Source organism: Neoarius graeffei, chromosome 21 (assembly GCF_027579695.1).
Source record: "Neoarius graeffei isolate fNeoGra1 chromosome 21, fNeoGra1.pri, whole genome shotgun sequence".
Classification (NCBI taxonomy): domain Eukaryota; kingdom Metazoa; phylum Chordata; class Actinopteri; order Siluriformes; family Ariidae; genus Neoarius; species Neoarius graeffei.
The window spans coordinates 39,956,945-39,975,834 of NC_083589.1; the positions used below are offsets into that span (position 1 = coordinate 39,956,945).

The 18,890-nt window shown below is 42.0% G+C and overlaps 2 protein-coding genes across 2 annotated transcripts in view; one reads left to right on the plus strand and one right to left on the minus strand.

Annotated features, from left to right (window-relative positions):
- The window catches only part of kiaa0930, a 103,428-nt gene that overhangs the window by 47,130 nt on the left and 37,408 nt on the right, over window positions 1-18,890 (minus strand). Inside the window, exon 2 of the mRNA XM_060903106.1 lies at window positions 11,336-11,484. Within this exon, the coding sequence (XP_060759089.1) occupies window positions 11,336-11,484 (149 nt within the window). The remainder of the gene's footprint in view (window positions 1-11,335; window positions 11,485-18,890) is intronic.
- Window positions 951-9,651, plus strand: LOC132869734 (microfibril-associated glycoprotein 4-like). Its single transcript, XM_060903107.1, has 5 exons — window positions 951-994; window positions 1,227-1,418; window positions 8,852-8,948; window positions 9,102-9,284; window positions 9,404-9,651. Exons 1-5 carry the CDS (start codon window positions 992-994, stop codon window positions 9,649-9,651), a joined length of 723 nt encoding a protein of 240 aa, XP_060759090.1. The 5' UTR covers window positions 951-991.

Below are 18,890 nucleotides of genomic sequence, written 5' to 3' on the forward strand. Positions count from 1 at the left end.
AATGCTATTCTCCTGAGAAATGCTGGCAAAAATTTATAAGGTTTTTGATAATCTTATAAATAAATCTTATTTAAAAAAAAAAGATAAATGTTGACAAAAAATTCTACTATGTTTGTTGTTGTTGTGAACGAGCGAGTCGCCAGAGGTCCATAACCGGGATCCGTAACTGGGGTCCGTACCGTAGGATACGGACGCACTCGCCAGCCAATCAAAGCGCAGGATTTGATGAAAACCGCACCGCAAAAAAAATTAATTCCTATATTTATTAAAATGAGAGAAATAGAATTTTGAGAATAAAAAAAAATTGCCTTCAGTTCTCCTTTAATGCCACTAAATGACTGGGTTTCATGATTGGGTTGTCTTTTTAAACCTAAACTTCCACACATACACACCCAGGAGCACAAATAGGATATGGACCTTTTTCTAAAATTATAGGATTCTCATGAATACTAATTTTCCTGTGCAAATGTGCGAATGAATAAATCCCGTCATATCCGGCTTGATAAATTAGGCCCAATGTGAATAAATAATCCATAATCGTCAATGATTAAATCGATTCAGGCCTGTGCTGGTAACAGAACCTCCGTATTTACTGTCTGTGTGGAAAATAACTGTGGTATATGATTAAACCGGATGGAAGCAGAGGAATGTTTGGTCAGACATCAACGACGGTGAAGCCCATGATTCTCTTTTGCATGAAAACACACATCTGTCAATACTAATGAAAGATTCTAAACTATTTACACTATGGATGTTTTACTTTAAATAACTTGACTCGTTATATGTACTATATTACAGATATTCAGTTTCTGCAATCCAGAGTTGGAATTTTGAAAATTCCGAGAGTGGTAAAGTTGGAAAAGCACAAGTTGCATCATAATAATAATATGTAAATATTGACCGAGCATAGGTCACGTCATTATATAATGCTCTGAAAAACCCAACGATTTTATACTTTTCACAGGTTGCTTTGAGATCATCTAGAACAATAATGGTAAGAGTTTTCCATATTATACTGTAAAGAAAGGACTTTGTGAGCTATTAAAAATTCATTAAGGTGCTCATGTAAAGTTTTAAGTGACTGAATTGAAGAAGTCTAGTGCTATCATTTGTGTCATATTTTTCAAATCCCGTTTACTCATGATTGCTTTGAGGATATTAACTATACCATCAGAGAGTTTTGTCATTTCAGTTTTTTGTAACTCATGCAACCTTTGTTTAACCAGATCGTGTTGGTGTTGTTATGGACGAGTGCGGTGGCGGTGCAGTCAAAAAGCCTGATGTTCCAGCCTCTAGACTGTGCAGATATTTATAACGACAGTTCTTGGACAAGTGGAGTATATATGATCTATCCTGCTGGACCGAACTCGGGTCGCTATGTGTACTGTGACATGGAGACTGATGGAGGAAAATGGACTGTGAGTAACTATGGTTTATTGGTTATTGATTTCTCCAGTAACATACTTTACTGTGGATTAGGAGGGAAAATTGCTAGGGCGTAATTTTGGGTAGGGACGCTAGGGACATGTCCCTACCAATATTCAGCCGCTACTGTGTAATCACGATCAATAAAACCGATGTCCTAACCTGAGCAATGATTATATGGCACACAAAGGGTTAAATGTATGACACTGCTAATAAGCCCCCCTCTAACGTAGATATCATTCTCTGATTAGCTACCTGTTTCTCGCTAACTTACATGGTTGGCTATCCCAGCTGTCACTCCATCTGCTGTAAAAGCAGCACACTTCCCACAGCAGCCGTGACTACCCACCCATCAACCCCCCGTATCTCACACGTACACACCTGACCTACCCCACGCACCCCCCACTCTCCGTCAGCCTACAAATTGAGCTGGACTTCGATGTCCATGCATGCTTGCCCTACGACTCGCATGCTGACTTGAGTATCATGAATGACAGCCCCCCTCCCAAGAAACGAGACATTCGTTCATTCTTCTTCAAAGTCAAGAATTGTGCAGGGTTTCCGTCGAGCTTTAAAAACTCAACAGAATCCTTTTGATGTATGGAAACCCTTCATAAAAGTATTGCTGCGGCTCCTTAGGCAGGTTTAGCAACGTGACAGGACGCATCAGAGCTAGGCTACTGCATAGCTGCAGAGAAAAGGAATACTGACCTGACGGAAATCTACCAGCAGTTTGTCTCTGTTACAGACAGGCTAATTTGCTTGTGTTTATGTTTGAGTATCAGTAACCAACACATTTACATTTCATTTATGTGCACTTACATGTTACAGTTATGTATTTCAATGTTCTTGACGTATGTTAATTGACAGTACCGTATGTTGCACTTTTGCAGCACTTAACATCCTGCATGATTAAAGCTGAGAACTCTGAAGTTGCCTCCTTGACTTTCATTACATTAAGCTGACACTTTTATCCAAAGCGACTTACTGCTACTATTTTGGTACAGGGTATTGGTTACAGTCCCTGGAGCAATGTTGGGTTAGGTGCCTTGCTCAAGGGCACTTCAGCCATGGATGGAGATGTAGGGAGAGGTAAGGGTGGGATTTGAACCTGCAACCCTGGGATCCAAAGACCAACTCCCTAACCATTAGGCCACGGCTGCCCTCGTTAACCTATAAGATCTACATGACATGAAATTATGATTACTAATGGGGGGGGGGGGCACACCTTTCAGAAGCTCTGCCTTGGATCACTTTTGTGTCCCCACCAATGTCAAAATCAAAGTTACTCCCTTGGAAAATTGGCTTGTTATTTCTCAGTGCAATCAGTACCATCTCATCTCATCTCATCATCTCTAGCCGCTTTATCCTTATACAGGGTCGCAGGCAAGCGGGAGCCTATCCCAGCTGACTACGGGCGAAAGGCGGGGTACACCCTGGACAAGTCGCCAGGTCATCACAGGGCTGACACACAGACACACACAACCATTCACACTCACATTCACACCTACGCTCAATTTAGAGTCACCAGTTAACCTAACCTGCGTGTCTTTGGACTGTGGGGGAAACCGGAGCACCCGGAGGAAACCCACGCGGACACGGGGAGAACATGCAAACTCCGCACAGAAAGGCCCTCGCCGGCCACGGGGCTCGAACCCAGACCCTCTTGCTGTGAGGCGACAGCGCTAACCACTACACCACCGTGCTGCCGTGTCATGAAATTTCAAATGAGCCAATATTTGGCATGAAATTTCAAAATGTCTCACTTTCGACATTTGATATGTTGTCTATGTTCTATTGTGAATACAATATCAGTTTTTGAGATTTGTAAATTATTGCATTCCGTTTTTATTTACAATTTGTACTTTGTCCCAAATTTTTTGGAATCAGGGTTGTACATTAGACAAGGATGGGTTAACATTCCTATCCCTAAACTTGAGCAACTTGTCTCCTCAGTCCCCAGACGTTTACAGACTGTTGTAAAGAGAAAAGGGGATGTCTCACAGTGGTAAACATGGCCTTGTCCCAACTTTGAGATGTGTTGTTGTCATAAAATTTAAAAATCACCTAATTTTTCTCTTTAAATGATACATTTTCTCAGTTTAAACATTCGATATGTCATCTATGTTCTATTCTGAACAAAATATGGAATTTTGAAACTTCCACATCATTGCATTCCGTTTTTATTTACAATTTGTACTTTTTCCCAACTTTTTTGGAATCGGGGTTGTAAAAAAATATCAACTCATAGTAATAAATGTCCACAGGTAATAGAAAATTCCATCCACCATTATCTCTAGCCGCTTTATCCTGTCCTACAGGGTTGCAGGCAAGCTGGAGCCTATCCCAGCTGACTACGGGCGAAAGGCGGGGTACACCCTGGACAAGTCACCAGGTCATCACAGGGCTGACACATAGACACAGACAACCATTCACACTCACATTCACACCTACGGTCAATTTAGAGTCACCAGTTAACCTAACCTGCATGTCTTTGGACTGTGGGGGAAACCGGAGCACCCGGAGGAAACCCACGCGGACACGGGGAGAACATGCAAACTCCACACAGAAAGGCCCTCGCCGGCTGCTGGGCTCAAACCCAGGACCTTCTTGCTGTGAGTCGACAGCGCTAACCACTACACCACCGTGCCGCCTGGTAATAGAAAATTAACTTTGTAAAATAATTATGAATGAATTTTGCTGTTATAGGTTGATGGAAATTAGTTGGAGCCAATGAAATTTGCATGGAACTTGTGTTTTTTGTTATTCGGTGAGTTAGTGATTGTTCACGTTAGGTAAGTACAGCTAGCTTCATGTTACGACACGAGTGTAATAGTGGTAATGAGCTCAGAGTCTCACTGTTACAGTTACACTGAAATTTACTGCAGTGGAAATGTACCGTTAGCTCTACTATCTTGATCACATGCGCACGCGCACACACACACACACACACACACACACACACACACACACACACACACACACACACACGTGCACACACACATACACACACATGCGTGCACGCACACCATTTCTCACTCCCTGCTGTTGTTTCACATGATATACGATGATGATTTTTAAAAAATGGGGGCATATTTGCAAGTCGCACTGGTGTCCCTAGTTATAAGAGCTAATTTTGTTTCAAAAATGATCACAAAATGTCGCAGTCTGGAGCCCTGGAGTCAGTCGTCTGGATTTGCTGCTTTACCATGTCAGAGCTAATTTGCATAGAATTGAGAAAATATCAGTTTGCTTGTTGTGTATTGTTTGTTGCTTTGTCTCTTGCTACTGTGAATGTAAGGTTACAGCATCACAACACACAGGACCAAATGAAGAAACGAAAGAAATTATATTTTTACCAATAAGACAGTTTGGATTAGGTGTTTGGATTCACAGAGGATTCACAAAAGAATGTCAAGATATGAACAATTTTTAAATCTAAACCATTTCTGTAAATATGAGTGTGCTGCCATCTTCTCTCCTAACTTTTCTGCCCATGTGCTTCTAAACTCTTCATATTAGTGCACCAGTGTTTTGGATTCTTTCATGTCTAATATTCTGCCTGTCCATTTAGTTTGCCCCTATTTTGTCCAGTCAGGTCCAGAGACCAAGAGTCTCTTGGATTGTGTATCCTGTTTTGTTTTTTTCCTTTTCATTCAAAAAAAGTCTAGGCTGTAAGCTTTTGCAGTCCGATAAATATTTCATTTAATTTCCTCTTATTTTATTCCGATTGGTACTGAACATCAATTACAGCATCATGGCTGCGTAGAAGAAGGGTCCGGGTACTGAACTGGCCAGCCTGCAGTCCAGATCTTTCACCCATAGAAAACATTTGGCGCATCATAAAACGGAAGATACGACAAAAAAGACCTAAGACAGTTGAGCAACTAGAATCCTACATTAGACAAGAATGGGTTAACATTCCTATCCCTAAACTTGAGCAACTTGTCTCCTCAGTCCCCAGACGTTTACAGACTGTTGTAAAGAGAAAAGGGGATGTCTCACAGTGGTAAACATGGCCTTGTCCCAACTTTTTTGAGATGTGTTGTTGTCATGAAATTTAAAATCACCTAATTTTTCTCTTTAAATGATATATTTTCTCAGTTTAAACATTTGATATGTCATCTATGTTCTATTCTGAATAAAATATGGAATTTTGAAACTTCCACATCATTGCATTCCGTTTTTATTTACAATTTGTACTTTGTCCCAACTTTTTTGGAATCGGGGTTGTAGGATTCTAGTTGCTCAACTGTCTTAGGTCTTTTTTGTCGTATCTTCCATTTTATGATGCGCCAAATGTTTTCTATGGGTGAAAGATCTGGACTGCAGGCTGGCCAGTTCAGTACCCGGACCCTTCTTCTACGCAGCCATGATGCTGTAATTGATGCAGTATGTGGTTTGGCATTGTCATGTTGGAAAATGCAAGGTCTTCCCTGAAAGAGATGTCGTCTGGATGGGAGCATATGTTGCTCTAGAACCTGGATATACCTTTCAGCATTGATGGTGTCTTTCCAGATGTGTAAGCTGCCCATGCCACATGCACTAATGCAACCCCATACCATCAGAGATGCAGGCTTCTGAACTGAGCGCTGATAACAACTTGGGTCGTCCTTCTCCTCTTTAGTCCGAATGACACGGCGTCCCTGATTTCCATAAAGAACTTCAAATTTTGATTTATCTGACCACAGAACAGTTTTCCACTTTGCCACAGTCCATTTTAAATGAGCCTTGGCCCAGAGAAGACGTCTGCGCTTCTGGATCATGTTTAGATACGGCTTCTCCTTTGAACTATAGAGTTTTAGCTGGCAACGGCGGATGGCACGGTGAATTGTGTTCACAGATAATGTTCTCTGGAAATATTCCTGAGCCCATTTTGTGATTTCCAATACAGAAGCATGCCTGTATGTGATGCAGTGCCGTCTAAGGGCCCGAAGATCACGGACACCCAGTATGGTTTTCCGGCCTTGAACCTTACGCACAGAGATTCTTCCAGATTCTCTGAATCTTTTGATGATATTATGCACTGTAGATGATGATATGTTCAAACTCTTTGCAATTTTACACTGTCGAACTCCTTTCTGATATTGCTCCACTATTTGTTGGCGCAGAATTAGGGGGATTGGTGATCCTCTTCCCATCTTTACTTCTGAGAGCCGCTGCCACTCCAAGATGCTCTCTTTATACCCAGTCATGTTAATGACCTATTGCCAATTGACCTAATGAGTTGCAATTTGGTCCTCCAGCTGTTCCTTTTTTGTACCTTTAACTTTTCCAGCCTCTTATTGCCCCGTCCCAACTTTTTTGAGATGTGTTGCTGTCATGAAATTTCAAATGAGCCAATATTTGGCATGAAATTTCAAAATGTCTCACTTTTGACATTTGATATGTTGTCTATGTTCTATTGTGAATACAATATCAGTTTTTGAGATTTGTAAATTATTGCATTTCGTTTTTATTTACAATTTGTACTTTGTCCCAGCTTTTTTGGAATCGGGGTTGTATTTAAAATAATTCGACTGCAGACAGAGTGCAGATCTACTTGCAGACAACAGCGTGAAACAGGCTTGTAGTACTCGAGTCTGACTCGTGTTCTAATTTTAAGGACTTGTGACTCGACTTGGACTTGAGCACTGATGACTCGGACTCGTGCATTAACTGCATTAGGGCTCGTAAATTGGAGATGAGGACTCTGATTTTTTTTCTTTATTTTTTGCAACATGCCATAATAATTTGGCATAAGATATTTATATCTACATTAATTTTGAACTAATTTCATGCAAGAGTGTCACACCCGCATGCCTTGGCATGTACATCAGATAGACTCTCGGTTGTGCTCCAGACAGCACGTGCACCAAGCAGACCCTCATGTGCGTACCATAAATGACTCGCACCTGCACAGGATTAAGGCGCAATCAGTGCACCTACATAAAAACTGTGAAAACACACTTACTTTGCGAAGTATTGAGTTGCGTTGCTGACACATTACTGAGCCTTATTTCCTTGTTTGGTTTCCTGATCCCTGATTTCCTGTTTCTCGTCTTTGATTCTGCCGAGTCTACGATAGCCTGTTTGTGCATCACTCGACCTATTGCCTGTTTCACGATTTTGCCTGCCGTTCTGGATTGTTTACCCTCTTCACTTGTATTAATAAACACACCTTCTGCACTTACATCCGTCTCCCAACCATCTCTGACAGAATACTTCACACTCCCTGACAAAGAGAAGCACATTCACCTGTTCACACGTCATGTTCAGAAATAAACTAATGTTAATGGCGCTAAAACAGCCACCGTCAAATGGTGCGGTTGGAGTGTTGGACTCGGACTCGACTCGGATCAATAGTGGACTCAACTTGAAATTTTTTTTAATGACTTGGACTTGAATATTGGGGACTTGATGTCACACTGACGAGACCAGTAGAAGCAAATTCACTTTGGCAAGCGAAATCAGGATGGCAATTTCTCACCTTCATGTAAACAAGAACCATGTGAGAACCCATGAGTTCAGCGTGTGATAGGTTTGGTGTGTGATGTTCTCTAAAGAGGCAGGAGGAACAAAAATATTTCTGTCCAAGATGACAAAGGCTAAAGGCTACAAAACAAGGAGGGGGTCTGATGTTTTCTCACGTTAGCCACTCAAAATTTTAGTTCCTACATGCAATTGGTTTCCAAACAAACAACAAACAATGCTGAGCAACTTGTTGCTTGGGTCAGAAATATACCAACGGTTCAAACCTGGGAGCAATTTTCATTAGCTCGTCTGGCCAACTGGCGATGACCTTATCCCATCATGTGCTGTCTGTTGTCCATCCGGTGTTGTCCACATTTCACGAAAATCGCTTCTTCTCTCTCAATTCTTCACTGATTTTTATTCTTTTGGGCAGGAAGGTAGGTCTGCCTGAGGTACATATAGCTTCTACCCAAATTTGCATAATTGCACTTAATAATGAAGATATGGAGTAATTAAGCCCTAACGAGCAGTTTCCACACAAATCACTTCTTCTTAGTCAATTCTTCACCAATTTTGATTCTTTCTGGCATGAAGGTAGGGGTACCTAGGGTGCATATAACTTCTACCCAGATTTGCTTCATTACAATTATTAATGGATTAATTAAGCCTTAATGAGCAGTTCAACAAAAATCACTTCTTCTCGGTCAATTCCTCGCCGTTTTGGATTCTTTCTGCCAAATAGGTAGCTATTCCAAGGGTGTATATAGCTTGTATATAGTGTATACAGCTTGCAACATTTATTGTGCAAGGTGGCCCACTTTAGATCGTTCCTTCTGGACTAGACGGGGCCGGAGTGAGCTACGGCATCATTGACGATTTCGTTATATAAATAATTTTACCTTCAAAAAAGTTGTAAACAATATTGAATATTTTACAATGTTCAAATCGGCTTTACAGATGTTTATTCCACCAGGTGTTCCAGAGAAGAATGGATGGTACTGTGAACTTCTACAGAGGATGGGAGCAGTACAAGAACGGCTTTGGGCATGCAGGTGGAGAATACTGGCTGGGTAAGGGGATGAACAAAGTGGAAGATCATAATGCATTTTCTTCTCTGGAGTCTGCATTACAGATCTTGAATTGTTGACCTGTAGCTTTCATGAAGCTTTGTACGAATTACTTTGTCCATTTAATGTCTCTTTTCATTCGCTGCTCGATTTTAGGACTTGAGACAATTCATCTACTCACGCTGAAGAAGAACTATGAGCTGCGAGTAGATTTAGAGGACTTTGAAGGAAATAAGGTCAATGCAAAGTACAAATCCTTTGGCATTTCTCCGATGGCTATTAATGCAGAACTGGACGGCTACACACTGCAAGTGTCAGGTTTTGAAAACGGTGGCGCAGGTAAACCGGCAGCTGAGGAGTTAATTGTAGAGTGTAAAGCATATGATACCGATATATAAATCAACAGACATCAACAATAATCATGTTTGGATTGCATTCTCCTTGTGATTCATTTGTAGGGGATTCATTGTCGTACCACAGCGGATCAAAGTTCTCAACCTTTGACAAAGATCAGGATTTATATGAAGGAAATTGTGCCGTTTCCTTTGTGGGAGCATACTGGTATAACTCCTGTTACCACTCCAACCCCAATGGACTCTACGCATGGGGAGAAGAATCAAAACTCGGATTCAACTGGAGGGCTTGGAAAGGCTTTAAATCGCTGAAAAGCATCTCAATGTCAATGAAACCAGTGAACCTGGCCTGACCTCCAAAACACGTCATTCAGCAGAAGAAAAAAACAAAAACAAAGCCATACTGTGTCTACCTTCCTAACTAGGGATGCATTAATACCATTTATACAGACCAAGTATGACAAGCATGAGTAAGAGGACATGATTGGTGGTACTTGTCAATACCTACACTAATATGAGTAACCTACTTAGTAGTAATCAATCCAGGGCAACCGTGAAACGATTAATTTGATGTTTATGCTTTCCCAGTTTACATACAGAGGCCTTTCACATGACGTCACCATAACTATGGATTTGTTTATCCGGCCAAGCTTTGTGTTTGCCAGCGATCGGCACGAGTGTACACGAGTGATTGTAAGCCCAATTCAGTAAACATCTACAGATAAACTTGTAGAAGTTACATCTAACTTGGGCAGTACAGTGGTGTAAGTGGTTAGCACGGTTGCCTCACAGCAAGAAGGTCCTGGATTCGAGCCTAGCGGCTGGCGAGGGCCTTTCTGTGTGGAGTTTGCATGTTCTCCCCGTGTCTGTGCGGGTTTCCCCCACAGTCCAAAGACATGCAGGTTAGGCTAACTGGTGGCTCTAAATTGACTGTAGGTGTGAATGGTTGTTTGTCTCTGTGTGTCAGTCCTGCGATAACCTGGCGACTTGTCCAATATGCTGGATAAGAGCAGTTACTCTATCCACATTCACTGGATATGAGCAATCGCACGCTCCGATTGGCTACTCTACTACTAGGATATCAGCTCATATACCGTGAGTAGAGAAAAACAAAATGGCAGAGTGTGTTGCTGAACCAACTTAAGACAAAATAAAAACTCTACTCGAAAACAAAACACCAAAAAATACAAAAAAAGGCAACAAAATGTGGTAAGAATGTTTTTTTTTTCAAGAATTATTATTATTGCATTTTTCACAAATTGCTACTGTCATTTCGCTGGTTTGTTTACATTCTAAACGGAAATGATTTTGTCGAACATTTTGTATAAAGTTTTATCGAATTTGCAAAAAATAAAAATGCTCTGTTTCTCAAAATCCAGTGAATGTGGACAGAATAAAACAGCTTTTCCAGTCAATCTCGTCATACATGGCTTATAAGCAACTCTGTGCTACGCGCCTCGTCGGCTATCACCTCATGTACAACTCGATTTCGTAGAATAATTCAATTATTTTCATGCACATAGGCTTGTTTCTTAAGATTTGCTGCTAGTGATGAACTCCTCATGCTAGGCTTTATGTTTTAACTTGAGTTTAAATTACATTTTGTAGAAGACAAATATCTCGATACGTTTTACAGTTTGCTCTGCTTTGATTAATAATGAAATAAATCCAGATCATTGTCATTCCATGTCGTCTGTTCATGAGCATACCATCGTACTCCAGCTGTTGATTTTGGAGCATTTTCACAACCATGGATAAATACCTGATACCAATATCAGTATCGCTGCATCCCTAATCCTAACGTCACATCCACTATAGGACATGATTCCACAAATGATTAGGACGGATTTTTTTGTTGGTAATAATAGTTTGTATGCACCTTTACAAGTATTATATGCTTTTTCAATAAGTCAAAGAACCTGGAATAGATATAAATATGAACTACAAGAAAATCTTCATGCTTCATATCCAACCACACGTCACTTTGCAAACTTTAATTAATGCATCAATATAGGACTCGGTGAAGCTTTTTCTTACCTTCTTCCCTTCTGTGTTGTCAGCGCTGACGTAAGAGAGCTTACGTCGCACATAGAACAGCATGTCGTCCTGACGTGGTGACCACTTCTCCATGAAGTATGTGGAGAACATCCATGTCCAGAACACAATCCGGTCATCTTTAAAGCACCCTGGGAAACAAGAAATATACAGCAGGTCATGGGCAGCATAACAAAACGCTAGGCTACAAGTTAAGAAGCTATTTATAGTATTTAGTTGCTACAATTGGCTTATTGCTGCGGACACTGACAACCGTCTCAGCTGCCTCCCTCAGAGTAACTGAGCATAATCAATCACAGCTCAATAAACATGTGAATAAAACGACATACTGTGTGTCTGGATTAGGGGTCGACCGATAATCGGCCTGGCCGATATATCGGGCAGATATTCTGCATTTTTAGGGTTATCGGTATTGGCCATAATTTCCACTGATATGCTGATAACATGTCTTTTTGCAGCCATTTCATTCCTAACGTGACTGTCACTGCACGTCCTTTCCTGCACTCGCCTCTCTGAGTTCAAGAACACGGTCCCGCCCCGCCCACCACAACATCTGATTTGTTTGGCACAAGAGATACAGCCAATCGACATGCATAGCTAAACGCTGTGAACTGTTTCAAGGCGGCCGTACGGGCTCTCGGGCAGAAGCGGCACAAGGGATACAGCCAATCAACACGCGTAGCTAAACGCTGTGAACTGTTTCAAGGTGGCCGTACAGGCACTCGGGCAGAAGCGGCACAAGGGATATAGCCAATCAACACACGTAGCTAAACGCTGTGAACTGTTTCAAGGCGGCCGTATGGGCACTTGGGCAGAAGCAGATCCCACTTCAAGGTAAGGACACGCTGCTTTTGCCGCAATAAGTCACAAACACACAAGTTGCAAAAGCACAACATCATTATATGTTTACATTCTTCATCTACGACTCGTTAAAATTGTCCATTTGCATCTGTGTAGCCAGGCAAACTTAGCTTACGGAAGGAAGCACTTGAATTAGCCTACAACCAACTAGTCTCGCTGAAACTACATGTAATGCTTCCTTCACTACAATATAATCCTCCTAAATTGGGAATATTAGGCTTGGGCATTAAAAGCATTAGAATGTAGATGGTTACTTGTTAAGTTGTTACATAATAGGGAGTGATAGCCGACTTTATCTTTGATTTTACTTTTTAAAAAATGCTGCAGGCAGCTCCCTACACTTGATTTGTTATTTAAAAACTACTTGAAGTTGGTAAGTCTTACTTAGTTCTTAGTGTAAAAGAATCCAGAGTGTATTTTCATTTATTTTCCACTGAAAATGGTGAGCTGTAATATAGTAGGGAGTGATTTTTTTTTCTATTGGTGAATATTTATTTTATTATTATTTTATTTCTCATTTTATTCTAACTAATGTTTGACTTTATTGTACAAATGCTGCTGGCATCTCCCTGCACAAAATTTCATGTTCAATTTTACAATTAAACATACATTTCATGGATATGAAGGTCTGTGTCAGTGTGTGCTATGTTTAATTTCATGTGAATTATAATGTCTACATTTATCGGTTGCACATATCGGTTATCGGCATCCCAATTCCATAATAATCGGTATCAGCCCTGAAAAAAACATATCGGTCGATCCCTAGTCTGGATCAGTGTCTTATAAAGCACGTGATATCATTTGATTTTTTTTCTTTTTGTTACTTCATGCAGAAAGGAGCATGTTATGATTCTGTATAATTCTCTGTAAGATTATGATATAACTTATTTTTCATCATCATGTAAAAGGTTTATAAAGACTTAAAGGTTATACGGGAAAAGCAACTGTTGGACCTTGTGCTTGTACTTGAACACCAGCGAACGTGAGAATTCAGGGTTAGGCATTCTCAGAAAATAATAATAATAATAATAATAATAATAATAATAATCTCATTATCTCTAGCCACTTTATCCTGTTCTACAGGGTCGCAGGCAAGCTGGAGCCTATCCCAGCTGACTACGGGCGAAAGGCGGGGTACACCCTGGACAAGTCGCCAGGTCATCACAGGGCTGACACATAGACACAGACAACCATTCACACTCACATTCACACCTACGGTCAATTTAGAGCCACCAGTTAACCTAACCTGCATGTCTTTGGACTGTGGGGGAAACCGGAGCACCCGGAGGAAACCCACGCGGACACGGGGAGAACATGCAAACTCCACACAGAAAGGCCCTCGCCGGCCACGGGGCTCGAACCCGGACCTTCTTGCTGTGAGGCGACAGCGCTAACCACTACACCACCGTGCCGCCCCTTTTTATTTTTTATTAATTTTTTTCTTATTATATTTTTTATTTTATTTTTTATTTATTTTTTCTTTCTTTGTCTACTATTGTAAAGCGTCCTTGGGTTTCTTGAATCACTACACCACCGTGCCGCCAATAATAATAATAATAATAATAATAATAGTTTATTATTATTATTAATAGTAGTATGGTGTTGCACCGAGGCAACAAATTATACATACAGTACCAGTCAAATATCTGGACACAGCTTCTAATTCTAATACTTAATGTCTTAACGTAATGATGGATGTCGTTTCTCTTAACTTATTTGAGCGGTTTTTGACATAATATGGATTATTACAGTTGTGGAATCGGGCTATTGACTGTATTATTACCTCACCCGCGACGGAGTAAGCGGGGCGAGGTATTGTAATCAGTGCGGTTTGTTTGTTTGTCTGTCTGTTAACAATCTAACATTTAGATGGTTACACCGATTGACTTCAAGTTTTCAGGGTAGGTGGGTAATGGTCCGTAGATTACCTGACTAAATTTTGGGGGTAATCGGGTCAAGGTGAAGGTCACCCTTTCAGTCAAAATAACATTTTCCATCATAACTAAAAAATGGTTGCCGATAGACAGATGTTTACTATTATGAGCATATAGGAACTCCCATATGGCCTTTCATTTGGCACCATGATCTTTGACCTTGAGTGACCCTGAAAGGTCAAACTCAAGGTCGCGGATGTTCAGAGGGCTGTAACTTGAAAACTGTTGATGTAGACAGATGTTTACCATTATTAACTTATAGGAAGTGCCATATGGGCTTTCATTTGGCACCATGACCTTTAACCTTGAATGACTCTGAAATGTCAAACTCAAGGTCATGGATTTTCATAGGACTATAACCTGACAGCTGATGACTGAGAAATATTACCATTATCAACGGGCGGCACGGTGGTGTAGTGGTTAGCGCTGTCGCCTCACAGCAAGAAGGTCCGGGTTCGAGCCCTGGGGCCGGCGAGGGCCTTTCTGTGCGGAGTTTGCATGTTCTCCCCGTGTCCGCGTGGGTTTCCTCCAGGTGCTCCGGTTTCCCCCACAGTCCAAAGACATGCAGGTTAGGTTAACTGGTGACTCTAAATTGACCGTAGGTGTGAATGTGAGTGTGAATGGTTGTCTGTGTCTATGTGTCAGCCCTGTGATGACCTGGCGACTTGTCCAGGGTGTACCCCGCCTTTCACCCATAGTCAGCTGGGATAGGCTCCAGCTTGCCTGCGACCCTGTAGAAGGATAAAGCGGCTAGAGATAATGAGATGAGACCATTATCAACATATAGGTATAAAATAAGTGCTGCCGGGCGAGGTTTGTTTTGCCCGGCAACACTTGTTATTATTACAATCTACATTGTTCTATAATGTTAAAGAGAATGAGCGCACGAGTGAGACAGAGCAAGCGCACAAGTGAAAGAGAGCGCAAGTGAGGGAGAGTGTGAACTCTTCAACCCAAGGAAAGTGTTGCAGCTTGTCACTATGGGCCGAGTGACTGATACTGTGAAGAGCATCACCCCATGCTGACTATGTGTGACATTACTTGACATTTTTTGCTGAGAAATCTATCACAAGAAGTGTTTTGTGCAATTCCCTCAGTACGAGAACACAAACTCACTGCTGTAACCCGACTCCAGGCCTACGAACGTAGTTTTAATTACAGCACGAAGGCTAAACTGATGAATAAATAATGATTCGTAGATAATCGCAATAACTTGGTTTTTATGTTTTTATGTAAGCTGACATTTCTTATTTACAGTGACCAGGCACCACAGCAAATAGCAAATCTTATTCTTTGTGACTTGCCTGGTTAAATAAAGGTCAAATAAATAAATAAATAAATAAATAAATAAAATTAAATTAAAAAAAATTGTTTTCAGCATAATTTTAGTGATTTTTTTAAAGACTTTATTGTTCGGTTTTCACAGCACATTTCACTCGGGACTGCGCTGAGAAACAAGACCACACACTGGACTTTTACTGATGTGACAAAATTCATGCTTCAAATTCTGTAAAGCTGCTTTGCGACAATGTTTATTGTTAAAAGCGCTGTACAAATAAACTTGATTTGATGTTTCTAAAACTTCTCTTCAGTCGTGTAGCTGAAAATTATTTACTCCATTTCTTATCCTTTCCAGCACATGGTTTCCTAATATCTAATGTTTTCTTGAAATCTGATTTTGACCCGAGCCTCAAACTGGTTACCAAGTCTGGTCTTACTCGCAGAAATTGTAGAAAATATCCAAATACTAGCAATGACTCCACCCTGATCCCCACAGTCTTCCTTCAGACACATAACTAGTGACAGTGGTCGGAGTGACAGTTCTGTCTAACATGTTTTACACACTTCATGAAAACCTTCAAAACCATCTCCTGGTGTGAACCACAATGAGAAGTCACATTCACGTTACAAACTGACAACTTAAGCTCTCTTACGATATTGAACGAGCAGCTCCAGTCACGATTCATGACCAGACATGATTTCAAACTGTATTAATAATCTCATCTCATCTCATTATCTCTAGCCGCTTTATCCTTCTACAGGGTCGCAGGCAAGCTGGAGCCTATCCCAGCTGACTACGGGCGAAAGGCGGGGTACACCCTGGACAAGTCGCCAGGTCATCACAGGGCTGACACATAGACACAGACAACCATTCACACTCACATTCACACCTACGGTCAATTTAGAGTCACCAGTTAACCTAACCTGCATGTCTTTGGACTGTGGGGGAAACCGGAGCACCCGGAGGAAACCCACGCGGACACGGGGAGAACATGCAAACTCCACACAGAAAGGCCCTCGCCGGCCACGGGGCTCGAACCCGGACCTTCTTGCTGTGAGGCGACAGCGCTAACCACTACACCACCGTGCTGCCCTGTATTAATAATAATAATAATAATAATGTTAAATTTTATATAGCGCCTTTCAAGAAACCCAAGGACGCTTTACAATAGTAGACAAAGAAAGAAAAAATAAATAAAAAATAAAATAAAAAATATAATAAGAAAAAAATAAATAAAAAATAAAAAGGGGCGGCACGGTGGTGTAGTGGTTAGCGCTGTCGCCTCACAGCAAGAAGGTCCGGGTTCGAGCCCCGTGGCCGGCGAGGGCCTTTCTATGTGGAGTTTGCATGTTCTCCCCGTGTCCACGTGGGTTTCCTCCGGGTGCTCCGGTTTCCCCCACAGTCCAAAGACAAGCAGGTTAGGTTAACTGGTGACTCTAAATTGACCGTAGGTGTGAATGTGAGTGTGAATGGTTGTCTGTGTCTATGTGTCAGCCCTGTGATGACCTGGCGACTTGTCCAGGGTGTACCCTGCCTTTCGCCCGTAGTCAGCTGGGATAGGCTCCAGCTTGCCTGCGACCCTGTAGAACAGGATAAAGCGGCTAGAGATAATGAGATGAGAAAAAATAAAAAGTAAAAAGTCCACCAAGTAGGGGTCAGGATGTAATTCCCGTGGTGTAGCAGCCACAGTCCCACTAAAAGGCGCACGAAAACAAGTCCCACATCTCCAGCACCGCCGCCGCGACGCCGTCAGCAACATCGCTCAGAACATCACGCCATGGATCCACAAAGCGAGCAGAGAAGCTCCGCCACGCAAAGCGCTGGTGTGTCCCAAACCGCCTGCACAGCCGCCGCGACACCACCAAGCAACATCGCTCGGAACATCACGCCAAGCGTTAAAGCGCAGAGCACTGGACAACCATGATGAAAATGAGCAACGAGCTCACTGCAGTCCACAGCTGGGAGCACAGGCATCACCCACAGCGAACCAAGGCCTGGAGGGAACTGACGCCCAAAACTAGGTCCAGAGCTACACCACCACCGGTGGAGAAAACACTCAAACATCAAACTACACAAACACACAGAAAAAAAAAAATTGTGTCAATTGTGTCTTATAGAGGCTTTGCACGGTCAAATGACCTCCACAGCAACAGTAACTATGCCACCAATGACAGGAAGCAGCTTGTAGTGCTTCATTCAGCAGAGTTAGTCGTTACTGACCACTATGGGAAGGTTTTGCCTAGAAGGAAACAATGGCTCGCAAAAATACAAAGTGCAGTGAGGTGCTGAGTCTGATACAGAGAAGTGAACATGAGCTTGAGCACCTCGCTGCACCTTGCCTCTTACGCTCATGTTCACTTCACTGGATAAGAATGAGCAGCTCACTGCAGTTCTGAAATAAAGTTTTTTTTTTTAATTCTTACCTTCATGGAAATGAAGTGAGCATATTGTAGGGTTTTTGACTTCTCTGTTCGACACCGAGTCCTGCTGAATGTTTTTCCCCCCATTTTTCCCTTCTACATTTAGAAATCTTTCTAGTTTTTCCCCTGATGAATTACTTTTGATAAATAATTAAAAACTGATGTCTTTCTTTCATTCAGAATGATTTGTACATCCAAAAATGTAGCAAAACCTTCCCATACCGATCAATTACAACTAACTCAGCTGAATGAAGCATTACAAGCTGCCTCCTGTCATGGCAGTGTACTTACTGTTGCTGGGGGGGAAATCACATGACACTGCAAAGCCTCTTATCTATCACTTCTGATTTCAAACAAAGGTAATGTTCCAATACTAGTAGATTTGATACCACTCACTAGTCCCACCCTAGAGAGCGAGAGAGACAGAGAGAGAGACAGAGAGAGAGAGAGAGAGCAAGAGTGAGTGTGTGACAGCATGACAGTGAGAGAGCACAAGAGTGTGTGAGAGCACGAGAGAGAGAGAGAGAGAGAGAGAGCAAGAGTGACTGTGTGAGAGCACGAGAGAGAGAGTGCAAGAGTGTGTGAGAGCATGAGAGAGAGAGTGCGAGAGAGAGCAAGAGTGAGTGTGTGAGAGCACGAGAGAGAGAGAGAAAGCGCAAGAGTGAGTGAGTGTGTGAGAGCACGAGAGAGAGAGAGAGCGCAAGAGTGAGTGTGTGAGAGCACGAGAGAGAGAGAGTGTGAGAGCACGAGAGAGTGCGAGAGAGAGAGCAAGAGTGAGTGTGTGAGAGCACGAGAGAGAGAGAGTGCAAGAGTGAGTGTGTGAGAGCACGAGAGAGAGAGAGTGTGAGAGCACGAGAGAGTGCGAGAGAGAGAGCAAGAGTGAGTGTGTGAGAGCACGAGAGAGAGAGAGTGCAAGAGTGAGTGTGTGAGAGCACGAGAGAGAGAGAGCGCATAAGAGTGTGTGAGAGCATGAGAGAGAGAGAGCGCACAAGAGTGTGAGAGCATGAGAGAGAGAGAGCGCACAAGAGTGTGTGAGAGCA